At 35.9% G+C, this 27,011-nt stretch overlaps 1 protein-coding gene across 2 annotated transcripts in view; it reads right to left on the reverse strand.

Annotated features, from left to right (window-relative positions):
* The window catches only part of Galntl6 (polypeptide N-acetylgalactosaminyltransferase like 6), a 1,137,834-nt gene that overhangs the window by 209,515 nt on the left and 901,308 nt on the right, over window positions 1–27,011 (reverse strand). For both annotated transcript variants that reach the window (XM_074054979.1, XM_074054980.1), the window contains 2 exons: window positions 13,461–13,646; window positions 9,403–9,586 (listed from right to left, as the gene is read on the reverse strand). In XM_074054979.1, the coding sequence (XP_073911080.1) occupies window positions 9,403–9,586; window positions 13,461–13,646 (370 nt within the window). The remainder of the gene's footprint in view (window positions 1–9,402; window positions 9,587–13,460; window positions 13,647–27,011) is intronic.

A 27,011-nucleotide genomic window follows, 5' to 3' on the forward strand; every position in this document is an offset into this window, starting at 1 on the left:
CAGTGTTTTCCCCGGCCAGTATTATCTACCTTTTCTGAACAATGGTCAACTCTTTTTCAAATACACTTGTCTGACCACTGATTCACCTGATTTAATACTTATTTTATTCATTCAGTAAATACTTACCAAGTCTACTAAGTGCAGGCACTCAGTGATGGTGATGTAGCACTGAGTAAATAAAAGTCCCTCTCCTCCTAAGGAGTTCTATCTGGTATCACGGTTAGCAATGATTAGGAAAGAGAAGAGTTGTAGAATTGAGAAGGGAAATAAAGAGGATAGCAAAGCTGGGCCAGATATCTTAACAATGAAGTCTCAGGTGAGAAAAAAAAGCTAAATAAAGCTTGGGAATATACTTATATCTGCTGGGAAAGAAGGTGAAATTTGATTGAATGATAGGGACTCTGTTAAATTTTGCCATGCTTTGGTATGATGCTATCATGGGAAGAATAAATGTTGATGAACCTTAATGACTGGGATGGGAGCTGTGATATTTTCATGGGCCCATGATGGTTTTCTCCTTAGCTTAATGTAGACAAGATTTAATTAAAGAAGGCCAGGAATCCATACTCAATACAATATGATTACATCCTAGAGCACAGAATACATACAACAGTGTATATAAGAAGTGAATATAGGTGCTTGGGATGAAGAATTCAGTCTCAAGGCTGGCCTGACCAAATAAGAGCTAACCAATATGGAAGTACTGAAGCAGGATCAGAAATGAGAGTCAGAAGTCCAAGGTTCACGAGAAGATGTTACCAAAGAAATAAAGATAGAGACTCTTGTGAACAAGTGTCATGGTAAGGTTTGGGTAGAGAGGTTAGGGAGTTTTAGAGTTTAACAGAGACCATGGTCCTGAGTGACTGGTGCAGAAGGGTAAATTCTGTCAAGATGGAGGCAAAAGATTCACCTTCTTCAAAAATATCACAATACACCAGGCCTTGTATGATTGTGATTTTTAAAAAAGGTGATCTCAGGAAAAAGAGTCTCAAAATACAGAAATCAAAAAGAGGGAGGCCTTAAGGCCTTAGCTGCCTCAGGAACCCAGTGATTTCAAGAGACTGGAACAAACTAAAAAGGATCAGGGAGACACCCGGAAATAATTGTTGGGGTTGCTAATTTAGGGATTGACTTTGCTACAATTATTCTGGGTGCTAAAGGAAGGAGAAAGTCATTAGGAACATCTGGCTGAGGTAAAGATCATGCCCACTGGGAGAGGGAGGAAAGAAATAGGCAAAAAGAAAATAGATGAAGGAAAAGAGATAGCTGCAACCCCCATCATGAGCACTATCAGGAGACTAGAGGCCAAAGCAATTATGGGGAGGGGTTTCTTGGGGAGGAAAGGGACCATCTCTGCATATGTGATGAGATTTTACTTCACACGAAAAACTCTTCAATGGGCTCGCATTCTGGGCTTTTGAGGGAGACTGATTTTATTCAGTGTTTTGATTAGCCATTTCTGTTCCTTTATTGTCACCCTCTGTAGATTAGGACACCATTTAGAAGAATGACAACATTTTTCCCTAAACACTTTGTCCTTTTGTGGTTGTCAAATATTGACTTAAATCTTGTTATAAACAGATCAGAATCTGGCATTGTTGACATTTTCCTTCATTAGTAAATAACTGAAAGGTGACATTTTCAACGCATCAGCTCTACTTTGGTCTGACGACAGTAACACACTGTGGGGATGAGGCAATCTGCTTTATATCCTGCTCTTACTGTTATAGACTCGCTATGAAACATAATTGACAAACTACTTCCCTTAATGGGTACTTAAGTTTCTCTTCTAAGGAAAGGAAAATTATTGATTAACCCTAGGATTTGAAATCCAAAAGAATGAAAGAAGTCATTGATTTGAGTCCTATAAGATTATTGATTTAACATAAGATTTGAAGTCTGAATAAATGAATGAAGACATGGAGTCCTGACTTTGTTTCTTAATCTTTTTGGTTTTCACTCTCTTTATTTTTGAAAGTGAAAAAGTAACAATACCTACTTTACTTACACGCAAAGATTATTGCAAGTTAGGAAATGTAATTTATGGATTATTGAAGTGCTAGACAAACATCCTTTTTATTTGTGGTACTGGGGTTTGACCTCATGAACTTGTGCTTGATACTCTGCCACTTGAGCTGTGTACCAAACTCTAAAAATATTAGTTTTCATATTACATATGACAAAGGCTTAATGAAGTAGGTTATTTGGTCAGATTGATTGAAGGGCTTCTGGAATAATGTGAAAGTTAGCTAGGATCTGTGCCTGAAGTTATGTTGAGCCAAGTCCCATTTCATTCTTTTGGAACTCATCTCTAGATGAAGTACATGAATGTGTATTCTAATTCCCTCAAAAGTTCAGGACTAAAATTTAAAAATGTCAACCATAGAGAATTTTGTGGCTGTAGGTTGAGAGCGGGGAAGCAAAAACTATGGTAGCTTGAATGCATCATTTTGATTTTTGGAGGAATAGGGGGCAAGATTTGGAAGCAATTGCTTGAATAATGTAGGAAAATTTTGAGAATATTGGCTTGGCTTGAGAAGTAGTGTATGAACAAATTTTTCTCAATCTATCCCAGTCTAGGATTTAGAGGTGACCCAATGCAAGTCAGAAGAAAAGGAAAGATGAAAAGAATCCAATTAAATTCATAGGTGAAAGTGAAGAACCCCAAAGTTATCCTTCCTACTTTGCATTCTATATCAAATTTGGAATTTTCAATTTCACAATTTACTGATTTTGGTTAAACTCAGAATTGCTAGTATAGGGTTCAAACCCACATGGAAAGAGTCTTGAGTAAGAGATTATTTTTACTTTCAAATTTTGAATACACTAAAGTATCCATGATCTCACTGTAATTTCCAGAGAAGAATGCTAAAATTTTGAATGTCAGTTGATGCAATCAGTTAAATGCTAATAAAAGCTAGTGATTCACTTAAACATTGAGTAAATTGATATCCTCAACCTGTTATTTCTTTGCATTAATAAAGAGAAGCTGCATGCCCACCAAGGAGAAAGAGTCCCTTCTTCCTCCAGGATAGTGAGCCTAAACCAGTGCCCCATGGCTTGTGAGCAGGCGTCTCACTGGATCTCGGCCTCATTCACACCATCTGCTGGGGACCTTTGAGAATGAACAGCCTATCTTTGTAAGGCTGCCCTGAGATGACTCTAATGCAGTGTCCTGAACATGTCTTGAAATAAGACTTGTGGCAAGAAGTCATAGATTTCAAGTATGCTGTATTTAATACATTTGTAATAACCTTTGTAAATGCAACAATGTACCCCCACCCAGCACAATAACAAAAATAAAAGTCATTGATGCTTCTTTAGCTTTGTGATACTCATTTACAGCTACATTGTTGTATTCGGCAAGAAGCTGTGAACTCTCTAAAAATGTTGTGTTCTATTTGAACATGATTATACCTTAAGACTGAACAATGCATCTTTTCTGAGTAGAGAGGGAGGTGGGAATTTCTATGGACTAGAGGGCATCTTTAACTCTGGGTTCTTATTCCAATTTGCTGTATAAACTCTGGAAAACGGCTTAACCTTTTATAAGCTTTAAGCACCTCATTTATAAAACTGTGCACAGTATTATTTATTTCATAGGCTTGAAATAAGGATTAAGTGAGTTAGCAATGTATGCAAATTTTCTAACCCAGTTCTTGACCTATGACAGTACACCTTCAACAACTGTTTATTTCTTCTCTACCACCATAGTGTGAAAGAAAGAACAGTATGAAATTGTGAGTCACAGCCTTAGACTCCATCCTATTTATTATTTGTGACACTGGATAAGTCACTTAGAATAAATAGGCTTGGTCTCCTTCTCTATAAAGTTGAGAGGGTGGGTTAAAGGCTTGGCTCAAGCAGTAGAGTGCCTGCCCAGCAAGCATGAAGCCCTGAGTTCAACCTCCTGTACTGAGAGAGAGAGAGAGAGAGAGAGAGAGAGAGAGAGAGAGAGAGAGAGAAAGGGAGAGACAGAGAGACAGAGATGGATTGAATTGTGTCAAAAGATCTCTTTTATAGTATGATAAATATATGATTTTTGTAATTCTCTTCTATGCATAAATTAATCAAAAAATTTTATTCATTATCCAATAATCACTAACTTTTACACAATGTTGGTATCATTACCTTCTCATACTCTTTGTTTTTGAAACAGGATCTCATGATGTAGCCCAGGCTGGCCTTGAACTTGCAATGCTCCTGCCTCCGCCTCCTAAGTGCTACTACTGAAGATGTGTACCATCATGCTCAGCTCCCATAGAAAGTCATTAAGTTTCGTGCTTTGTGCCTCAGAAGAACACAGGAAGACACTGTAAGTAAAATTTTGTGAGGCTATTCTACTTCCATGCAATAGTGATACAACTCTCTTAATAAAGAGGTAGTATTTAACCCATTTTAGCCCGGCTATGTTTCACATTTTGAACTGCAGCACCAGTTTACAGGGATTCCACATTTGGCCATCAGGCCCTCAGGGGATCTTCTGTATTTGAATTACTGATCTTGAGGTGTTTGGCAACAGATCATGGCATTGCTTTCCATATCCTGGGAACTTCTAGGCTAAGAAATGACCATAGATGAAGAGTCTTTGGCTTCAAACTGATGTGCCTGTGGACATAGGGGTTTCTGAGAGAATAACTGGGTGTTGGTAGTCTGTGATACCTATCCCCTCCCCCCCAGCACATACAGTCTTATCTTTAAAATTTTAGTAATTTGTGGTACATCTGGGTGGAAAATCCATGTCAGACCTCACTAACAATTGTTCACTAGAATGTCAGCTATGATGATGATTAAAACTCTAAGTTGTCTTTGAGGAATTGTAGAGATCTAAGAAAGATAGATAGTATAAAATTAAGTTCTTGACAATTCAATGACAGGATAAAGATGAATTTTGAAAAATACAATGACATTGTGAAATTGAATGAACTGCAGAATTGATTGTGAGTACTTAGGAAAAGGAAGCATGATCTCTTAGAACTAGTACAAATTCTCTGCAAATTAACTTTATTTTCAAGGCTGACAGAATTGTATTTTAGGACCTGAGTCCCTGATATAGTAGATAAAGTATGTCATGCTATCTTTGTGGGCAAGTTGGAGAAATGTGAGTTTGGAGTACTCAAGTGAATTTATATTTATTGAACTCTTATATAAAGATGCAGGATTCTGGAGGACCTGGGAAACCTGCTGATAGAAGAGGAATTATTTAGCCAGATAAAGAAGTTTTCTTTTTTTTTCTCTCCTAGGAAATACAGGCATGGCAACTTTTTCAAACACTCAAAGCAACTATGTCACCAAAGAGGTATTAGACATCCCTCGCATCTCAACTAGGACAGTTTGGGATCAAGGAGGCTGAATTGTCTTAATACAAGGGAAAAAGTTTTTGTCATTAAGTACACTGGAATGGATAGTCTTTCGAGGCAGCAAATTACTCTACTGAAGAGTTTACGCACAGGCTGCACACTGTCCTGATCATCGTCTACTAATTGCTTGCATTGACCAAGAAGTTGGGTAGGATAATTTCTTCTGGGTCTTTCTAAATGCTTAGATGCTAAGATAAGGTTGAAGAAGGAAGTTAGTGGTTGGACAGCAAACAAAAATCTTTCCCTTTGTTATGAATGGCAAAAGGAACATATTATGTTTTATCACACAGAAAAAGATTACATTCTTATGTGCTCTACAGTCCAGCTGAAACAGGAATGAGGGAGCCTTCTAAATGCCACGAATAACAAGAATTTCCTAAAAGTATTCCATTTTATCAAAAGTCCCCAGGAAAGGGGAACATTGTGTTTTTCCTTAATCAAAAGCAATTATGTTCCTGGAATTCATCTAATATAATCCATTCCAATCCAATCCAATTAGAATTATAATTACCATATAGTAATTAGAACCATGAATATTACATTCTTTCATAATCTAGGAGCAGTTTTACTGAAAGCCAATTTCCTTTCAAATATAAGTAAATATGTTCTCAATGTGTAAAGTTAACATGGTTTTCCTTTTTCTTCTTGTTCAGATTATTGAAGGTCTTGATTGCTGGTTTAGAAAGTTATGTTATCATTCGCTGGTAAATGGATGGAATTGGAGAACATCATTCTGAGTGAGGTTAGCCTGGCTCAAAAGACCAAAAATCGTACGTTCTCCCTCATATGTGGACATTAGATCAAGGGCAAACACAACAAGGGGATTGGACTATGAGCACATGATAAAAGCGAGAGCACACAAGGGAGGGGTGAGGATAGGTAAGACACCTAAAAAACTAGCTAGCATTTGCTGCCCTTAACGCAGAGAAACTAAAGCAGATACCTTAAAGCAACTGAGGCCAATAGGAAAAGGGGACCAGGAACTAGAGAAAAGGTTAGATCAAAAAGAATTAACCTAGAAGGTAACACCCACACACAGGAAATCAATGTGAGTCAATGCCCTGTATAGCTATCCTTATCTCAACCAGCAAAACCCCTTGTTCCTTCCTATTATTGCTTATACTCTCTCTACAACAAAATTAGAGATAAGGGCAAAATAGTTTCTGCTGGGTATTGAGGGGGGGAGCGGGAGGGGGTGGAGTGGGTGGTAAGGGAGGGGGTGGGGGCAGGGGGGAGAAATGAACCAAGCCTTGTATGCACATATGAATAATAAAAGAAAAATGAAAAAAAAAAAAAAAAAAAAAGAAAGAGCAATTTGAATTCTTTGGATTGAGTAACATATATTAAGAAACAAAGTTTATATCATACTCCAGAATCATGTATGCAGTATAAATGAAATGGAATGTTTGAAAAGTGACACCTGCTATGCACTAGTATAATACTCTGGGATTTTTAATTTAATTAAATATAACAATTAAATGCTGATCATGACTGACCAATTTCATAGGATTTTTAGGTTGGAAAACACTATTCTAGTCAATAGTCAGTCACTGAAACTCAAATAATGGCAGGATGTATGAGAGAATTCAGGTCTTGTCACTTTTGACACTTGATAAACTTGCTACAGAAAGATAATTTTTGCATATGTAGTGAATGAAAGGTCCTGAGGTTTGCAATACATTTACACATTCCTTTTCAGTTTCGTGCCATTTTTTTTTTAACCTGTCTCCCCATCTTCCCATAGAAAACCACACACCCCTGCAGCCTCTAGAAACATGAAAGACTTTGGGAGAGATAGGTAGATAGATTGTATCCGTTCTGTGTATCTTAAAGCCTTTGCATCTAGAAAAGAAAGTTTTGGCCTAAAGCATTCTGTTTATAAGCACATTCAGATGACTGTTGTGGTAACAGAATTGCTGATAGGCTGCTCAGAGCGCTTAGGTAACCATTCTTTTATTATCAGGAAGGCAAGTGCAGTTTTTAAGATCAAAGTGGGCACCTCCTAGAAGTCACATTTACTACAAAAGGCTAAAGTGTCCACATTCCTGGGAGTCAAGGGGACCTAAGGCAGAGACAGTGGTATTCAATAGACCAATGCAGTTTTTGACAGGACAACAGCTACCTAAGTGGCTGGCAGAAACAAATGGTAATCTCATTCTGGGAGTTACCAATCCTGTCAGAGCCAGGGTTAAGCAAGATGCTTGCTATTGTCATAGCCACTGCCAGGGTTGCCTGACAAAAAATTCAACCATCCATGCAGGTACTGAGAAGACTTTTGTAATTTTCACCGTGGGTGAGCCTTTTGGTAGCATTTTGATACCACTGTTTTAGAAATCAGGGTCCCACTCTGCTATCACACTGGAAGTAAAGTAAAAGGTCATTACAAGCAGTCACTATTACAGTATTTGGAAAGTCATCATAGGTGAATACTAGTTCTTAAAACATGGTGACTTGGGATAGCAGCAACTGCACTGTGGCATTTGTTTTCAGGTGTCATCTAAAATAGCTCCGCACTGCTTGGAGCCCTGTTGTTCTCCCATCCCTCTCCATTTTTTTAAAAGTTTGAAACAAATTTTAACTTTTCATCTTATATTTTAAATTTGACATCTTAAAAGTGTATATGTTTATGCTGTATGAAGCTTTGAAATACACACACATTGTAGAATGGCTAAACCAAGCAAATTGGCATACACATTACGTCTCCCACTGATTTTTTATCTCACCGTGAGCCTCTGCAAAACTTTCCTATGGTTACCCTCCGTGAAGTCTGAGGACCATCTCTCAGCTGTGCCTACTTCACATGCTTATTAGAAACTCCCTTACTGAGATCCCTGAAATACTTTTCTAGTACTTTTGAATATTCATGAAGGTTTAGCCAATGCCTATCTGGGAGTAATAAAGGTCCTTCATGATTTATTTTCAAACACTTTCCAGTAATTTGAGAGTCTGAAGAGCTCTAACTTCAAAAGTTCTAGATATTTAATGAGGATGCTTCATTTTACAAAAGAAATGACTTCACTTCCACTTTACCCAGCTAAGGACTTCTGAAATCCCCTTGCTTACCCATGAGTTCATCTTTCTAGAGACTGGAATTGAAGAGGCTTTTTCCTGATGATTACTGAATGTTTATTAGAATTTAAAATAGTAGTGTCACAGAAAGTGGCCTTTGTGCTCAGTAGCTTTTGTACTGCAAACTTTTATGGTGTGTATTATTGATGAAAACACAATATTGATTAATGCATCTTAAATGGACTTGAACCAAATTAAAAAATTATAAAGATCAAAAAATAATATGCCTTGACCCATCTTTTGGCTAATTGCTGGAGAAATTTCACTGTTCACCATTAATGGTCTTGGTAGCTGTCAAAGTAAGCCTTATTTCTGTTTTCTTTTTATTTATTTATTTTGAAATGCATAATTTTCACATCCATGAGGTGGGGGAGAAAGAGGTTTTGTTTTATAGAAGTTAATCAATAGATTATTGCTGTAAATTCTTCTCTAATTAGTACCTTAATTAGGAGCAGGACCCTCAGAGATTATTTACTTTAGTTATGTCATTTTGATGAATTCCCTGTGTTTAAGTTATGGAGGTACCTACTCAGGAGTAGGTGCTACTTTAAGTAGACAATTCCCAACAGGGTGGGGTTCATATTTTATCTCAATCCCCAATAAAAGAAAATAAACTTGTTAACTTCAACACTCTTTTAGAGAAAAGTAGAAAGGACAACAAGAAGAAAACATCTAAAAGGGGTTTACCTGCAGTCTCCCACACATTTTTCTGATTCTTTTCATCTATAGAACACATACTTTTTATTATGCTTAACCAAGTCTGAGAAGGGGTGATCCATGTATTCAGCACAGCTTGTAATTTTAATTTTCTGTAGCTCATAGGTCTGACCTTTCTCTGGCGTTTTGCATATTGTTACCACCTGTTTTATGCCATTTTATCAGAGATAATTGTCCTCATGGGTCCCAGCTTTGACATGCCTGAAATGAGTCATTTGCCTTCACTCCCTTGGCCCCTCCCTCAGCTGCTACTCACTCAAAAGGGTCGCTGGGATCTGCCCTCTGGAGCTCTGGAGGGATGGGGATTCTTTTGTAGTACATTTCCCAGTCGAAGACTCCTCTCATGGCGTCCCCAGCTTGTGCCTCATACCCAAAGTGATTGTGGTCAATGACATCAATCATGGGACACACGATGGTTTTGTGGTTTAGTGCAATTTGGTCTGAAAAACGAAAGCATAAAACAGGAAATGACATGCCTGCCTAGGTCATCTATTATTTTTCAGCAAAGAGAAGCCTGTGGGTCCCTTTAATGTATCAGACTTGCAGCCTTGCTCCCTGTCAGCATTCCAGAACTTTCCTAGAATCTCTGAATGCTGTGGACTTAATGTGATGGGGCAGTGATTAGGTCCAATTAGAGTGTTTATATTTTTCTTTATGAAAGTTATGTCCCAGAGAGACTTGCAGCAGTCCATTTAGCTCTACCTCTGTCACATTTTTTGCTCTGACCTGTCCCCAATCTGTCATTTTATCGTGCATCTAACATGTGTAGAGTATAAACAGTACTTGTGTTTCTTCAAGCATACAGCTACAGCCTGCTGAGAAAATATTGGGCTGCTTTCTGGAGGTTCCAAAATGTAAATATTTAACTTTATGGCTTTTGTAGCATCTAATCTTGTAACAGTCATGATGTCTGTTTCCCCCTAAATACTGACAGATCATACATAAAAATTTACTTATCAAACAAAAGCTGTCAGGCTTGACAGAAATTTTGTTCAGACCTATTTTGCCACTGTTCTTGGAGTCAGGATCTGCTTATTAAACACTACACTTTTATCTTTCTCATAATATTAAAAAAAAGTAAGTTGGTACAGTACTCTTGCCATGGTTCCTGTTACTATTAAATTCTTGAGCAACTACTAAGTGATTTATAGTGATGCTATTTCTAATATATCCAGCAACCCAGGAAGGTGGTTACTGTTTGTCTTCTCCAGTTTATGTGTGAGGAAACTGACTCACAGAAGTTAAATAACTTGTCAAGGGTGGCTTAGCTTTTGAGAATAATAACCAGGATACAACCTCTGCTTAACTCTCCAGTCGGTCTTTCCAGGTTGTCATGGTGCGTCTTTATAGCAGAGAGGTGATTTATATTTTTTCTTTCTTTTCCAGCACCTTCCTTTCCATGTAAATATTGTTATTGTGATAACATTAACAGCCAGCACCTAGAACTTGCATTTGCATACTTCAGTTCACTTAGAATAGCTATGTGTGAAGTATCTTTCTTCCCCAAAATGTGCATTTAATCAGTATTTATCATAACAAACCTGTTCATTTATTTATCAAACAAAATACTTTCTGACATGTAGAATGTTTAAGTATGAACACCTGCTCTCTTGTTATTTGGAAGAACTTTGGATATAGCATGTGACATTAAAGAAAGGATATTATTTAGAAATATTATGGGCTTTGGTTATTTCCATATCACATTTTTTTTTCAGAGATCCCGAAGTAGATGTAATCACGTTAAGGATAAGCTCTTATAGTAATGAAACTGTCTTTTTTTTCCCCCAGAAGTTTCTCCTAAGCATAGACCAGGAAATGGAGGGTTTATTGAGTATTATAACAAGGTGACCTTATTTTGAGGACACTGATAAAACAGGGTATAGAAACAAAAAGTCCTGTAGGAGATCTCCCTTTCATACCTACATGCTCATTTGTTCATTCATGTGTTTGTTCATTCACTCATTCATTCATTTATTCATCTTTTAATAGTTATTGAGTAATCCTTAGATTCTGGGGATATAGTGAGCAACACCAAAAACATCATGTCTTAGGAATGAAGCAAAAACAATGAACAAATGTAATAAATATATTTCATAGTGTTTTAGAAGGTGATAAATGAGACGGAAAGAAAATAGGAGAGGGTAAAGGGACTTTGGAATTGCTAGGGTATGGAACAGCCCCAGGAAGCCTTGGAGAGCCTGGAGGTTGCCTTTGTCTCATTTGAGCTAATTACTAGATGAGAGATCCCCAGCACTACTTCAAGTTCACGTCCACTAAGGGCTCTCTAAACTTCATTTTCACCTAGGCAAGCCTTACAATGTATTTTAATCTTTATCTAAATGGTGTTTCCCCAGAGATGACAGAGACCATCAGTGACACATTGGAAATATTTCTTATATCACCTCTGCAAGTATTTTAGTATTATGGTTTCAGGGACTTTTTTCAATCAAATTCAGAATCAGGTTGATTTACAAGTTCCTTGACCAACAAGAAGTCCCAAGGTGACCGGAAGAGAATGAGTTTGTTAAATTAACTGTCAAGTTTCTCTTCAAATTTCCTTTCAGCTCTCATCCAGCTGTACTAGCTTAGGGTGAAAGCTGTATGACTAATTTTTCATCCAAGGCTTCTGCCTACATTTCAATTTCCAGGGATCAAACAAACAGACTCTTAATAGGAAATTGAAATTCAGGTATAATCCCAAGGTGAAAAATGAACCAAGAAACTGTGTGGCTCCGCCTGTTTTTTCATTTTGGATGATGTTTCAAGACAGTGATAGAGGAAAATAAAAAAAGATAGCGATCCTCAGCTTGAATCATTTCTTCTCCATCAGGCCTTCAGAAAATGAAATGCTTTAATGAGAAAGAGCAGGTTATGGGCTTCCCTTATTCTCTTTTTCTTTTTAAAAAATATTCCTTCTTTTTATTGTTAGGTTCATAGTGAATAATCAGAGACTCCATTAATTGGCATTTAGGGATTGCTTTGGTTCATAAATAAATTAGGCCTTTTGCTGACTTCCTTGAGTATTCAACACCATAGGTCAAATTCGGTTTGAGGGAATCTCACCGTTTTTGATGAAGCTCTAAATTGCTATGTCCTTGGACAAGGTACTTTTAATTAAAGGCTCAAGGAGTCTGTCTGTAGGAGCACAGAGACTCCTGTTGATTGGGATGACTGGGCAGTCATCTGTGCAGGAGGGTGTAGATTGGGTGATATGGTGGAGGGTTTTTCTTGCTGGTTGTTCTGTTTTAAATCCTATACAGTTTCAATTGATTTTTCTCCCCCACATCTTTCACTAATGGAGTTTGGCTGGTTGTAGTTGAAATCCTACACAGTAGTCAATAGCAAATCCTTCTTTCTGGGACAGCTATTGTTGAGGCAGTATTTACTGGCTCTACTTCTGAGGCCAGGGATATATTTACAATAAAAGATGACTTGGTGAAATTTTGAAGAATAGGAAGGCATGCAATATATGCATACCAAGAATTATTTAGAAAGATATCTTTTCAGTAATTCAATTTATTTCTTAGCTATAACTGGACTTTATATCTGATTATACTGTAAAATAAAACAAAAAATATTGAAACTTGAACTGAACCACACTTGGGTTTTCTAGCTTAAATTACATTCAGTTTTTTCATGTTTCTAACAGTGTGCAAGTGTGATGTGACATAGCCTACTTTCTTTCCCTCTTCTTAGCCTTATAGTGAGGATTTAAGACATATCCCCTGAGAGCAGCTCAGAGCCTTTGAGGGGATTCTATGTAAATATGAGGGATTACATACTTAGCAATATTAAGCCAGAAGTAAAAGAATAGCAAAAATTGGCATTATAAATCCTAGAAAATGTCAAATACTTACACTATATATTCTGGGCTGAATAATTTTCTTTCCTTCTTTCATTAATATTACTGCAATAATTGTTAAAGTATACGTATTTGTGTGTGCATTTTAATCTTATTGTAATCATAGGCTGACTATAAAAAAGTTTGGGGATTATTTTTCTTTTAATATTTACTCAATGAATATAATTCAATAAAGGAGGACATCTAAGATAAAATAAATATTTTAAACCATAGGTTCAATTGCACTTGGTACCATATGAAATGTCAACTTTAGCACAGTTTTCTAGTTACCTCCTTGTCCTTCACAGTGGTTAAGATACAATTCAAAGATCCCATTATTCAAATTATCGAGGGGGCTTCTAAGATTTTATTGATCACAAACTAAACAGAAGAAAACCTGGCACTCCCTCTGTAGGACCTGATCTCCCAGCTTCCCTGGTTCTCAGGGTGCCTTTGTGACAATGTGTACTCACTAAGGAGTGGGGGCAGCCAGTTCACGTTGACCTCACAGTGGGAGTCCAGGAATGTCAGCACCTCTCCTCTGGCCATAGATGCCCCCAGAAGTCGAGTTCGGATGAGCCCTTCCCTTTTTTTAGTGCGAACAATCCTTACTTTGGAAAATCGAGCCATGTATTCTTCTAACTTATCCTTTAAGTGTTCTAGGAAAGAAACAGAGGAGGCACAGGAAGAATGCAAAACATTAATCACAAAGGAATTACTCATGGGTGTTGGGTATAGAGAGTATGACTAATGAATTTTAGCATAACTTTTCAAAGTCCATTTTTCTCCTCTCCTCATCTAAAGGAGAGATACTAATAAGATTTTATGTTTAGAGACTTTGTATTTTTATGTCCCCAAATACTTCATAAACTATAGATGCGCCCTTTGTTTGAATGCAGTAGAAGTCCGTGACACCCCAGAGCTCATGCAGTTACTGTTGGCCAGCGGCCACCATGTTAATCCTGGCCAATGCTTGCCAAGGTGGGCATCAGCCCTCTGGTTCCTGCTGTGCAAAGTCAGATGAGTATCCTGGCATATGGGATCTTCCCAACAAGATAACTTTACAGCAAAGCTTTGTCTCACATTCTCTGTTTTGAAAATAATGCATGTAAAATGAGAAAGAAAAATATCAGTCAAAGTCAAATAAAAAAGAAATGAACAACTTTCTACTCCCACAAGGCAATAGGCCACTGGTAAGCAAGTCCAGCTTTGGCTTCTGATTAAGTGGAAAGGTGACTGACTTAGTGTTGAAATAGTGGAACAGGAAGATAGCAGAAATACTATATAGTCATTTTGAGCTTAGCTATTTAATATTTGGAAATATGTCATCACCTTTTAAATTTTGAAATACTTCTTCCCTTAATTAAAAGCAAACAGTGGGAATTAAATCAAATAAAATTATTTATTTACAAGAAAAAACATTTCCTACTGTCTGTATTAAAAAGCACAAGCTTTCAGTCCCTTTTAAGCCAACTAAATGCACTTGGTGGCTTTCTGTGGGATATGTCTTATTTTACATTCCTTGCTTTCACTCTCCCATTCTAAGGCATTACAAGAACCTCACTAGAATTTTTGGCAAGTGTAGCCTCATAGTCATTGAAATGGAATCTTAGTATGCAGCATGCTTTCTAGTTTTTATGCTTTCCATTTTTTATTTTGCAAACTTTCTCTGTATATCTGTAATGAAAGGCAGTGCTATTAAGTCTCCTCCCATAATGCATAGCAGTAGGGATTCATGTAGGATCTACAGTTCCTTCCTGTTATTCTATTTAACAGATACCAGAATTACCCTGTATTGGAGTTTCTCTCTATATAAGGATTTATTCTTATTTCTTTTTATTAGTGTAATTAAAAAATCTTAATTTCCTTTTTTTTCTTGACTATTCTAGAATTGTTTCAGAAGTGGGTCAATTAAAACAATATTTAGTTTTCTAATTTTCACTGTAAGAGAATGAGATAATTTAGCTCTAAATATGCTCCCCTCTACTTTGTTTTCCACAAAGAAGGAGAAGAAACTATGAAAAGCCAAGATTCCAGGGGTTGGAGTCAGAATAGCCTGGGGAGATTAAGTTTGAGAGGTCATGCAAACTCTCTAAGCTTGAATTTCATTGCATAAAATATAAGGAAGTTGGGGATGTTTTGCCTTTTAGAATGTGGTACATAGTCAAGCTTTGAGTTAGACTGTGGTTAGACACCTGATCGTGTTCACCCAACAAATATTTATTAAGGCAGTAAGTGGAAACTCCATTAAGTAACTTGTACTTATGAAGAGAAAATAGCATTTCTATCTGAAGAAAAGCCTTAAAATACTGGGCATGAAATAGAAGAAACAGAAGTTTCTATTTCTTTGGGAAAATTTGATAATCCATCATCTTATATCTATTGTAAATGTAAAGGAAAAGTTTCAGAAAGCAATAAACTAGCATATATGAACATATAATCAATATTGTGATATCTCTTCCAAGAGACCAGTTCTATGTGTTCCTCTTTGCTTTGAGTGAACCTATCTCCAGCTCAGACCCCTTTTGCTCTCTTTTCAATACCACACAGGCCTGTTGACTTCCCTGTGTGCAAGCTACAAAGAGAGATTTCCAAGGACTATAGAACACAGTGCCGCTTGTGAATAAGCCTGAGGCTTTACTATCTTGTCAGGGATATAAAGCAGAAACAAGTGACACATTTGCACAATCAAAGGCAGTGACTAAGTGATGAGTGATCAATATAAAGATGTGGTATGTGCCAGAGTCTTGAAAGGCCGTTCTGTGAGGATGTCCTATAGTAATAAGCATTTAAGAAAACTTTATAATCTCATTCTTGTAATTTATTTAGACATGAATATCTTTCTGTTTACAAACAAGTGGCATTCTGCTAGTTTATTAGTAAATTGGTTATTTGGACCACAGAATGGATTGTTTCATGGAATAGCATCTGGAACAGTTATTTGGGGACTGAAAATAGATCATGAATATTTGCTAAGCCCACCAAGTGTTTTCCACTTTTTAAAATCCTCATTGTTCTTTTATCAGGTTTACAATTCTGAGTATCATCTCAGCCCTCCAGGATGCAGTTTCTTCTTTCTCCCCCAATTTTCAGGGATTAAAGAGGTTTTTCTCTTATAGGTGGATAAGAGAAAGTCATTCTAGAATATTCTCATCAAAGAAAGTGTTTATCTTGAAGTGATTGTCTCAATTTCAAATTTAGACTTTCGTATTTCTTGGTTTATAAGAAATTCTCTGGAACTCACTGGGAAAATTGTTTATAGGTTTTCTTTCCCTCTGTACACTTTTCCTGAAACTGTGATTCTTTTCTTATACCAAAGTCCATTTTTATGTAATAAAAAGATTGTATGGTGTGTATTCACTAGACACAAAGGGTTTGACCCCCAAATAGAGCCTACTAAATGTTTAGCCCAATTTCCTCAGTTTGAACTTTATAGTGATAATTAGAGTGATTTGCCTCAGATGATGATCTGGTTGACTGCCCTTTGGAGTCTATTCTTTCTTAGTAGTTCAGTTGTAGCATGTAATTACCCATAACTCACAATGAAGGCAGGTATCATCAGTCTAACTAGCAAGTTAAATTCTCATACAGGGAAGTTACTGGAGATGCGGAGATGACTTTAAATTAAAAACATTTTGCCTTTCTTTAGTATAAATAATTTTTATATTCATTTCTAAAATATTGTTACCATAATATTAATCATAATTTTATATTATTGTAATTCAAGCATAGCATCTTTGAAAATCATCTTTGAACTCATTCAATTTAAAAAATTCCAAGTAATTATTTATATTTTTATAAAACAGGCAGATTTCCATAGTGACTGTGAGATATTTCTAGAGCCATACTATTGTTTGGTCAGTGTCCCCAAACTATAAGATGATATTTTATTGTTAAAATCCACTGAGTAATATCTCAATGACAGAAGAGTGAACATAACTTCAAAAATACAGTTTTTGCTAGGATTTATTGTAATATTGTGAAGAAATAATGAAACAAAAAGTTGTACTCAAGTTCAACAATTTTTGTGTCATACTAGTGTCAGAACTACATCGAGCAATTTTCTGAAATGTACTTTACTCTTTGTTTCAGAGACTTCATTTATACTTCATAAATTTATATAGAGAACATATAATTCATTAGTGAATTTTTAGTGTTTATTTTACTAAACACCAAATGCTAAAAATTCATCTTCAATGATTTGTGTAGTCAAGAGTATCAAAGATGAGAGTTCTACCCTTTTTGTTGACTGACCACATAGCTCTGGGTAAATCACTTTGTACAAATTCATCTCATTTTCTTTGACTGTAAGGTGAAGGGAATAGGACTGGTACATCTTAAATATTCTTCCTAGTTTTATGATTCTGTGATTTCTCTTGTGAAGTTTTACTTACTAAGTAGATCTAATCCTATCAAATGCTTAGCTTTTCCTAAATGTATCCTAATGGTTGTATTTTGGTATGTTGGCTATGTCTTACTTTTGGAAGTAAGAGCTAATTTAAAATAAAGCTAATATATATCAAAGGTTTAGTCAAAAATCAAGCTCTAGGGTACTTTTTTGGTAAATATGGTATTCATCTAATCTCCCACAGTTCATCATCTATAATACTATCACTGATGTAAAAGTAATGATTTTGAAGCACTGTAAATTCATCAAAGATTTAAGTCTCTTCAGTAAGTTAGGCTTATTATGCTAGAAAAATAAAGTAGCAGGTTTAGAAAGTTTTCTGGTCCATCTAAGATGAACTTTTCCCAAGAAGATAGACAGGATAGTGACCATGAGTATTATAGGGTATCCCAGGTGGAGGATTCCCAAGAGGCTAGACAAATAGCAGAGGCTGGTTCAGCAGTGGGTACTGAAGTCCAGCAATGTGTTGCTTTGTTCTTTCTATCTCTTTTGAACTACCTAATTTATATTTTGAAGGGAGTGAGGGGACAGAAGACACTGTTGATCTAAAGATACGGATTTCTGTATTTAAGTACACACCAATGGAGGTGAAATTCCTTTGGTATTTATACTTCAGTATGAGTAGATTGTATTAGAACTTTATGTTAAGACCTATAGAATATATGTTAGTTATTTTGGGTGATGATGTATAGTTATGAGTTCTGAAATGAATGAATTTTAAATACACAGAAATATATCTTAAAGTGTTCTGGTTAGTTCTTACACAGGAATATACTATGAAGTACAACTCTAAGCATTCTATGTAATCTGAGGTTTTACCACAGTGCCAAGTACTTTACAATCAGAGAATATGATATTCTTCCCTTTCTTAATCTACTTGGCATATGTCATGTGTATATTTAGACTTAAAGTGGAAGTGCTAAGGATAACTGTCTACTTAGGAGGACGTGTAGAGACTTTTTTACATAAGAGAAATATGTAAATATTTCTCTTCTCTATTTCTGATTTTAAGTCTTTTGCTAAATTACAGAAAATTGTCAGTCTCCTTTTGACCCAGTTGACCACACTAAATCCTATTTTATAGGATTAGAATATAGACAACTCACAATTATCTATGCAGCACAAAAATTCCTACTAAGAAAGTAGTAGAATTGATGAAACCAATTCAGGTGCTTCTATTATGATGTCAACTGGGTCCTATACCTGGCTATGCTATTTTCTATTCTTTTAATATCAAAGCATCTTAAGTCATTGGGAAAGAGCTGGGAACACCAAACTTAAATAGACAAGATATATTCCAGATAATATAAAAAAAAGATAATATATAATGCTACCCATTGCAACATCTAATGAATTAATGGGTAAACTGCCATAGATTGCTAATATCACAAAAGAGGGATAGTCTCTTGGTAGATGCCTCCTGATGGAAAAAACCCATCACTGCCAATAAAGTATTCTTGCATAAAGCATTGAATCTGAGTTTGATTATGGTTTTAGATCTAGCTACCTATTTGTAAGAACTAAATGGATAGAAGAATATGTTAAATGACACATCAGGGATACTATTGGCAAAATCAAAATCATGGAAAGTCCTCATGATTTTGTTTCTCCAATAAATAAATTATGAGGGGAAAAGAAATAAATGGAAGGAGAATTTCAAAGATGAATAGATACCTAAGAAACATGTCCGGCTGTCCAATGGGAATTTAACATAGATCATAATTCAAATTAACAGTTGGGGGAAAAATCTACCCTTGATGTTTGCAAATGGTCTGATGCTCACATCTAAGTCAGTAGTATGTAACAATCTCATAGAACATTAGCATTGTCCAAGGACTAAGATCAAGATAAAGGGAGGCAAAAAACAAGATTCCTGTGAAGCCTATGATAAACCAAATATATAGCTTTCTCACACAAAATGAGAAGCTGTTGCTTTTGACCTACAGTATGTGGATGTAGATAGGATTTAAGATTCCTCCTCCCACCATAATACTCCTTGACCCCATGCAATCTGGGGGAGAACTGTACACCATTCTTCCATTCTTCATAGGCATTTTATATTTCTACAACTCATATGAACGAGACAATAGTGATCCTTTGTTTCAGACTATCTTTTCAAAGATATTTATATAGCAAACAGGTGTGGAAGACAGAGATAGGTTATTGCTCAGAAATAAAAGTCAGGTTGATAGCCTCAGAAATTTGCTTTCTTCCCATTGAGAAAGATTTGAGTTCCTTAAGTTCAATATACCTTATTAAAAAAATCCTCCACTGTTTGTGTAGGAATCCATTTGAGCACATCTGCACTATTCTCATGACTTGGGGACAAAGGGACTAACAAAAATATTCTGTTCCTTATGCTGGTTGCTATGAGTAACAAAGTCCATTATCTCAGACCCTGGAATATCATGTCCTCTGCCTGTATCCATTAAACAGTGGAAAGCTAACTTGTTAATTTTTAAGTAGAGTGAAATCTCAGATTCTTCACAGTTCATTACATAGAGTTACAAAGGCCACTCAATAATGGACTCCTAAATACTTCAATAAATTTTGGAGTTCTTCTGTGTAGGGCATAGAGAAAATCTAGGGGAAGCATGTGTGTAATTCTGCATACTGGACTATCTGATTCTTACCCTGGCACAATGTAGCTTTGGCTTAATTAGCTCTACTTCATTACTCATTTTGTACTTTTTATTTTTATCTTCAGTTAAGTCCTTTTAGTATCTGGAAATATCTCTGTTCTAATGTGTGGCATGTCACAGTGAAGAATATTGAGCTATATTTACCTGGAGAGTTCTGAGAATTTTCTATGATTAGTTCCTAGAATTAGCTCCTATATTTTCACATAGAAAATAGGAATGAGATAAATTTCAGGGTGTGATTTCTCCTGGCATGTCAAGCAAGCCTGGGGCAAGTAGGTTCTCTGGGTATGCTCTCTCCTTCTTTCCTATTCTGTCCTCACCATTCTCTTACCATTTGCCTGAAGGACATCTGAATATGTTTTTCAGAATAAGACTAAAGAAATGGACTGTTAATCTTAGTCTAGACCACAGTGCCTACGCGCTCACTGGGTACATGGGCCCTGTAAGTAGTGCAGGGCTGTAGGCCTATTGCCTGCATCATTCCATGTTCAGAACTGCATGTAGATGCAATGTCTTCTCTCTTTAAAATACTCATATGTCAAAGATAATTTCATAATACCTTATGAATAAAGGTCCCCAAAGTGAAAAAAAGTAGTATAGGTGCCACCATACATGAAGGAGTTAAGAACTTTTTCAGAAAAACAGATGTGTTAGAGGTGGAGAGAGTGACCTTTAATTAAAATATTTATTTTCTTTGTTATCTTTTATATTTATAGCGTATATAATCTTGAAATAGATTTCTGCAAGAGGGTAAATAAATGATCATTGCAGAAAATATTTTGGCATTTTGGTAATATCCTAAATTATATAAAATTTAGCATATCTGTGATGCAACTTTATTTCAGTTCATTTATTACAAATTTGAGATGCACATTCATTACTTATTCCACTTTTTGAAAAGATAATGTATAATCTCTTATAATGGAAATCTTTCAATGCTATTTTTCTTTCCCAAAGTATTTTCTTAAGAGTTATTTAAAAATGGATTGTGTATGATATTTTAAATGCTTCTCAAATAATATGTATTTAAATTGCATTATTTTTTCTAATTTTTTATGTTTTTTCAAAAGTAGGTATACTTAAAGGTCTTGTGTGAGTGAATAAAAGTGAAGTCATATGAGTATAATTTATAGTTGGTAATTGTTGTGTTTATATGAATATAGAATGAGAACTTTGTATTTTCTCCAAGTCAGGTTATATAAAATTAAATGTAATTTCAAATTGCTTTATTTACATCATTTTTTCTTCTGCTACGAGTTTTACTTTAAAGAAGAAAAAAGATGTAAATGAAAATGGGTAAATAGTAGAGATTTTTTCCATGAAATACTGTTGATGAGTGTTATGAAGTCATATATAATTGATAACCTTTTTATACAATGGAAACACATCTTTTAGATAATTTAGTGCTTTCCTTAGATCCTAAACATTCTGTGTAATGCAAAAAGCAGGCCAGTAGCTTACAAATACCATTTGTGCCAAGAACGTGATAATCCAGTTTAAATGTCCAAATTAAAACATTTTACCATCAGCATTGCAACACATTCATTGTTACACTACTTGACCTTGCAAATGCTTGAAAATTGTGCCAAAGATGCTATTAGGCATACTATGCAAATAGTAGAGAGATGCTTAATCCTAGAAAAGCGTAACATATAGTTTAGTATTTTAAACAACAACGGCAACAAAAAATCCCATGCAGATAACATTTGAGTCATCACTGTTGGCATAGAATGATCCCAAGGTTCACACAGACCTCCTCATTTCACTCTTCCATGTTTAAAGTTGTAAAGTATGCATGATATTAAATTTACTAGCTTAACACTTTTTTTTGACATCTTAAACCAGAATTTATTGCATTATCAGTTTACAGTAGATAGTAGGGATGGATTCTGAGCAAACAAACATCACTTCCAGACAGATCCTGTTCTGCCCTTATTACTAATTTTGTTGAAGAAAAGACATAAGCATAATAAGGAAGACAAAGTGTTTTTGCTAGTTGAGTTAAGGATAGGTATACAGAGAGATTCCTAACATTGCTTTCATGTACACATGTTTTAGAACCCATGTTGATTCATCTCTAACTGATCTTTACAGTGGTTACTGATCCCCTTCTCATGTTGACCTCTGTCACTTTAAGGTTTTGTATTAGTTCCTCTGGAGTGGGGACATCAAACGCTTTCATGTTTTGAGTTTTCTACATATTCCTATATCTCCCATATGTGCTCTCCCCTTATTATGTGATCCAAGTCCAACCACACTGCTGCATTTGCTCTTGATCTAAAGTCTGCATATGAGGGAGAACATACTATTTTTGGTCTTCTGAGCCTAGCTGACCTCAGTCAGAGTGATGTTCTCCAGTTCCATCCATTCACCTGCAAATGATAATATTTCATTATTTTTCATGGCTGAGTAAAATTCCATTGTGTACAAGTACCACATTTTCTTGATACATTCATTAATAGTGGGGCATTTTGGTTATTTCCATAATTTGGCGATTGTGAATAGTGCTGCAATAAACATGGGTGTGCAGGTGCCTCTGGAGTAACCTGTGTTGCACTCCTTTGGGTATATTGCCAGGAGTGGGATTGCTGGATCATATGGCAGGTCTATGTTTAGATTTTTAAGAAGTCTCCAAATTTTTTTCCAGAGCGGTTGCACCAGTTTGCATTCTCACCAGCAGTGGACCAGTGTTTCTTTTTCCCCACATCCTCGCCAACACATGTTGTTGGTGAAGTTTTTGATGATGGCTATTTTAACAGGGGTGAGGTGGAATCTTAGTGTGGTTTTGATTTGCATTTCCTTTATGGCTAGAGATGGTGAGCATTTTTTTATGTTTTTTAGCCATTTGAATTTTTTCTTTTGAGAAAGTTCTGTTTAGTTCAGTTGCCCATTTCTTAATTGGTTCATTAATTTTAGGAGAGTTTAGTTTCTTAAGTTCCCTGTACATTCTGGTTATCAGTCCCATGTTTGATGTATAGCTGGCAAATATTTTCTCCCACTCTGTGGGTGGTCTCTTCAGTTCAGAGACCATTTCTTTTATTTTGCAGATGCTTTTTAATTTTATGTGGTCCCATTTGTCCATCCTTTCTCTTAGTTGCTGGGCTGCTGTGGTTCTATTGAGGAAGTCTTTGCCTATACCTATTAGTTCCAGAGTGTTTCCTGCTCCTTCCTGTAGTAACTTCAGAGTTTCAGGTCTGATATTTAGGTCGTTGATCCATTTTGAGTTGATACTAGTACAAGGTGATAGACATGGATCTAGTTTCAGTTTCTTGCAAATGGGTAACCATTTTTCCCAGCAACATTTGTTGAAGAGGCTGTATTTTCTCCATTGTATATTTTTGGTACCTTTGTCAAAAATGAGGTGGGTATAGCTGTGTGGATTCATATCTGGGTCCTCTATTCTGTTCCACTGGTCTTCATGTCTGGTTTTGTGCCAGTATCATGCTGTTTTTATTGCTATTACTTTGTAATATAGTTTGAAGTCAGGTATTGTGATATAGCTTAACACTTTGCAAGTGCATAGATTAGCAGTATTAAGTATGTTAATATTGTGTGTAATCTCTAGAGTTTTTACATGTTGTGAAACTGAAACTGTGTGCAATAAAAACAGTAACTGTTTCCCTGTCTTTCCCATTTCTGGAAACCACTGTTCTATTTCTGTTTCTCTGTGTTTAATGACTAGAGATAACTCATATGAATGGAATCATATAGTACTTGTCTTTTTTGGGACCAGCTTATTTCATTTAGTATAAAGTCCTCAGAGTTCACTTCTGTTGTAGTATGTGTCAGAATTTCATATGTAATATGGGATTGAATGACCTGGGGTCTTGTGCATGCATGCTGGGCAAGTGCTCTATCACTGCTTCACCCAGCTTCTTCTTCCCTGAGTAATCTTCCATTGTATTTATATACCCCATTTTGCTAATCTACTTCTCAGTTAGTGAGTACTTGGGTTTTGGGTTACTTCCATCTTTTGGATATTGTGAACAACATTGCTATGAACAAGGGTGCTAAATACCCAGAAGTGGAATAGCAGGGTCATATGGTAATTTTTTTATTACTTTGTTTTTGGGGCTGTAGTGTTTGGGTTTGAGCTCAGAGCCTTGCACTTTTTGGACAAGTACTCTGCCACTGAAGCTGCACCCCCATTTTGACTTTTGCCTGGTCAAGTTTGGCCTGGCAATCTTCCTACCTATGTCTCCCTTGTAACTGGGATTACATGCTTGGCTTATTTGTTAAGATGAGGTCTCACTCACTTTTTGCCTAGGCTTGCCTTACACTATGATCCTCCCAATTTTTACCTCCAATTAGCTGTGTTTACAGTTTTGGGTCACAGTGCCTGTCCTGTTATTACTTTTTTGAGGAGCCACCATGTTGTTTTCCATAATGACTACACCATTTTACATTGCCTCCAACAGTGCACAACACTATCTACTCAGCATGAAAGTCCTTATGACTGTTTTTGTAAAATGTTTGTTCAAACAAATACTAGTTGAATGTGGAGGAAAGCACTGGCAAAGGTTTTAAGGATTTCTTATTACAAAAAAATGTCCCCCAAATGACTCTTCCAAATCTATTAAATACTAGTTATTCTATGAAGAAAATCTTAATATTGACAATCACAAATACTTTTCGTATAGAATATAACAACTATCAAAATTAGAAAGTAGAATAGACACTGAAGTTTTAGGACTAAAATTATTAACAAGAAAAACCTCCAGAACTTGTTTTTTCCCCCCTTGCAAAACAGTTTATTTACGAACAACATATTTAATCTATGCTGTAGCAGTCTGAGCCCTCCTTGTGACTCCGGAGTGCACAAGTTCTGATTTTCACACATCTCTGCAAATTCCTCTCTGCATGCTACTTGAGGGATGTAGTCTATATCTGGTGACTATCGACTCTCTCCCTCTTCTTAGCAGTTTTATCAGGGAGCTAAATGACACTTAGTCCTAATTATCTTAGTTAGTTAATATCCCATATTTAGGGAATGTGTCTTTTAAATATCTTATCATCTTCCTATGCTTCTTAGCAATCTCTTTCTTTATCTTTCAGTTGTCTTAATAGTCTTTAAATCTGTCCAAAATGCTCATTTTGCAAGATTATTTGTCTTGAGGTATGAGGCAACAGCTTAAAAAATAGGCTTAACAAAGAGAAAGCATGGAAAGAACCAGTGTACTTAGGCTTTTATATTCAGTGAAAGTCCTTAATGGTAAAATCCCATAAAATCCCATTCATAAGAAATATGCAGGAATTTCAAAACTCCTTTTTAATGGACTAGGGGTTGAATTTATGGCCTCTACCACTTGTGCTACACTACCAGCACTTTTTCCTTTAGTTATTTTTGGGATAGTGTCTTGAGTTTATGTCCAGAACAGCTACGACCTTAATCCTTCTATTTACACTTCCCACATAGCTGGGTTATCAGGCATGCACCACCATACCCAGCTTATTGGTCGATATGGGGTCTTGCTAACTTTTTGCCTGGGCTGGCTTGAACTACAGTCCTCTCGATTGGATTATAGAAGGGAGTCACTTTGCACAGCTCAACAATCTTATTGTATTTTGCCAAACACTAGATTATATGATTTTAAACTGATTGCATTACCACCTTAATGCCACCATTAGTTGTTGATTTATTTATACTGCACAAACATTCATAGCTTAGATAAGTAGCCTTTTTGTGAGCTGGTTTCCTGTAATGATCACCTCTAGAAACTGAGACTAACAGCACTTTTTTCCCCATAAAAATAATTAATGATCTTCTGTGGCTTGTTTTCCTAAGACAAAATCAGGATGAACAATGGCAATATAGTCTAAACAATTACAAGGTAAGATGAGCCACATCAATGGGGCTGGTAAGGTCCAGTCACAGCCTCCCAGTAAAAGCAAATGCTGCGTGTGTCAAATCAGCAGGCTACAGAGAATTCATCCAAACACAGCTGATTTACAAAGTCAATTAGAGATTTTTTTTTTTTTGGAAAATTTAAAATGATAAGAAATATCAAAGCCAGGATTTCTAAGAAAGGGAAAAATTAATGTTAACTAGTCAAAAATCATAAAATGTAGGTGAGAGAGAAACCAAAAATAACCTTGCCCTTCTGCAAAATACCGTAGTGTAGCCAAGATATCAAACAGGAGCCATAAACACTACCTTTCTGAAAGTGCTTTCCATTCTGCCTTTCAGTCTTACTAGGTGACTAAAGGCCATTTTATCTTTTTTCAGTTTCATCAGAAGAATTTATTCAAATTACTGGACGGGAATGCTACATGGGTAGAGATGTAGCTAGTATAATCTCGTTGGCACAATGTTAATTTGTGCCAGTGACTGAATAATGTCACAATAACTGCCAAACAGTCATAAAGACCTCTGGGGTTTGGCTTGACTTCAAAGTAAATAAAGACAAATTGGAAAGAATTTCACCAAACAGTGTGGGGAAAAAAAATGCTATGTTAAAATTTCAATTTAGATGAGCCCAAAACTAAATTAATGATCTGGAATTGGTCCTGTTCTCAAGGCCACTGAAACTCTCAATTCTTAACAATATTCTTGTAGTGCAATATGGAAGGAAGCATGCAGGAAATGGGTTGTCTGCCTTGTTAAAGAAAATTGACCTGCAAAAGGTATGTCCTCTCAAGAAATTGCTCCATTTCTTGATAATGCTGTTAAGGAATGAAAAAGGCAAAGACCATGTAAGGTATTGTCTTCCTTCAAAATTTATAAAGAAGAATATTAAGAGGACCTAAAATGTGTCTCAGATTCTTGAATGAGAACCAGTGGTATAAGCAGCAAAATTTGACAAAATAATATATGGACAAAACAATAAATTTGTCCATATGAATTGAGTGCTTACAATATTGTCAGATGCCAATCTTAGAAACATTCATATATTTGCTATTTAATACTCATTTTATAGATGAGTAGAATTATCCTTATTTACAAATAAGGAAAATGAATATCAGAAAATTTAAGA

This window comes from Castor canadensis, chromosome 14, assembly GCF_047511655.1.
Source record: "Castor canadensis chromosome 14, mCasCan1.hap1v2, whole genome shotgun sequence".
NCBI classification, from domain to species: domain Eukaryota; kingdom Metazoa; phylum Chordata; class Mammalia; order Rodentia; family Castoridae; genus Castor; species Castor canadensis.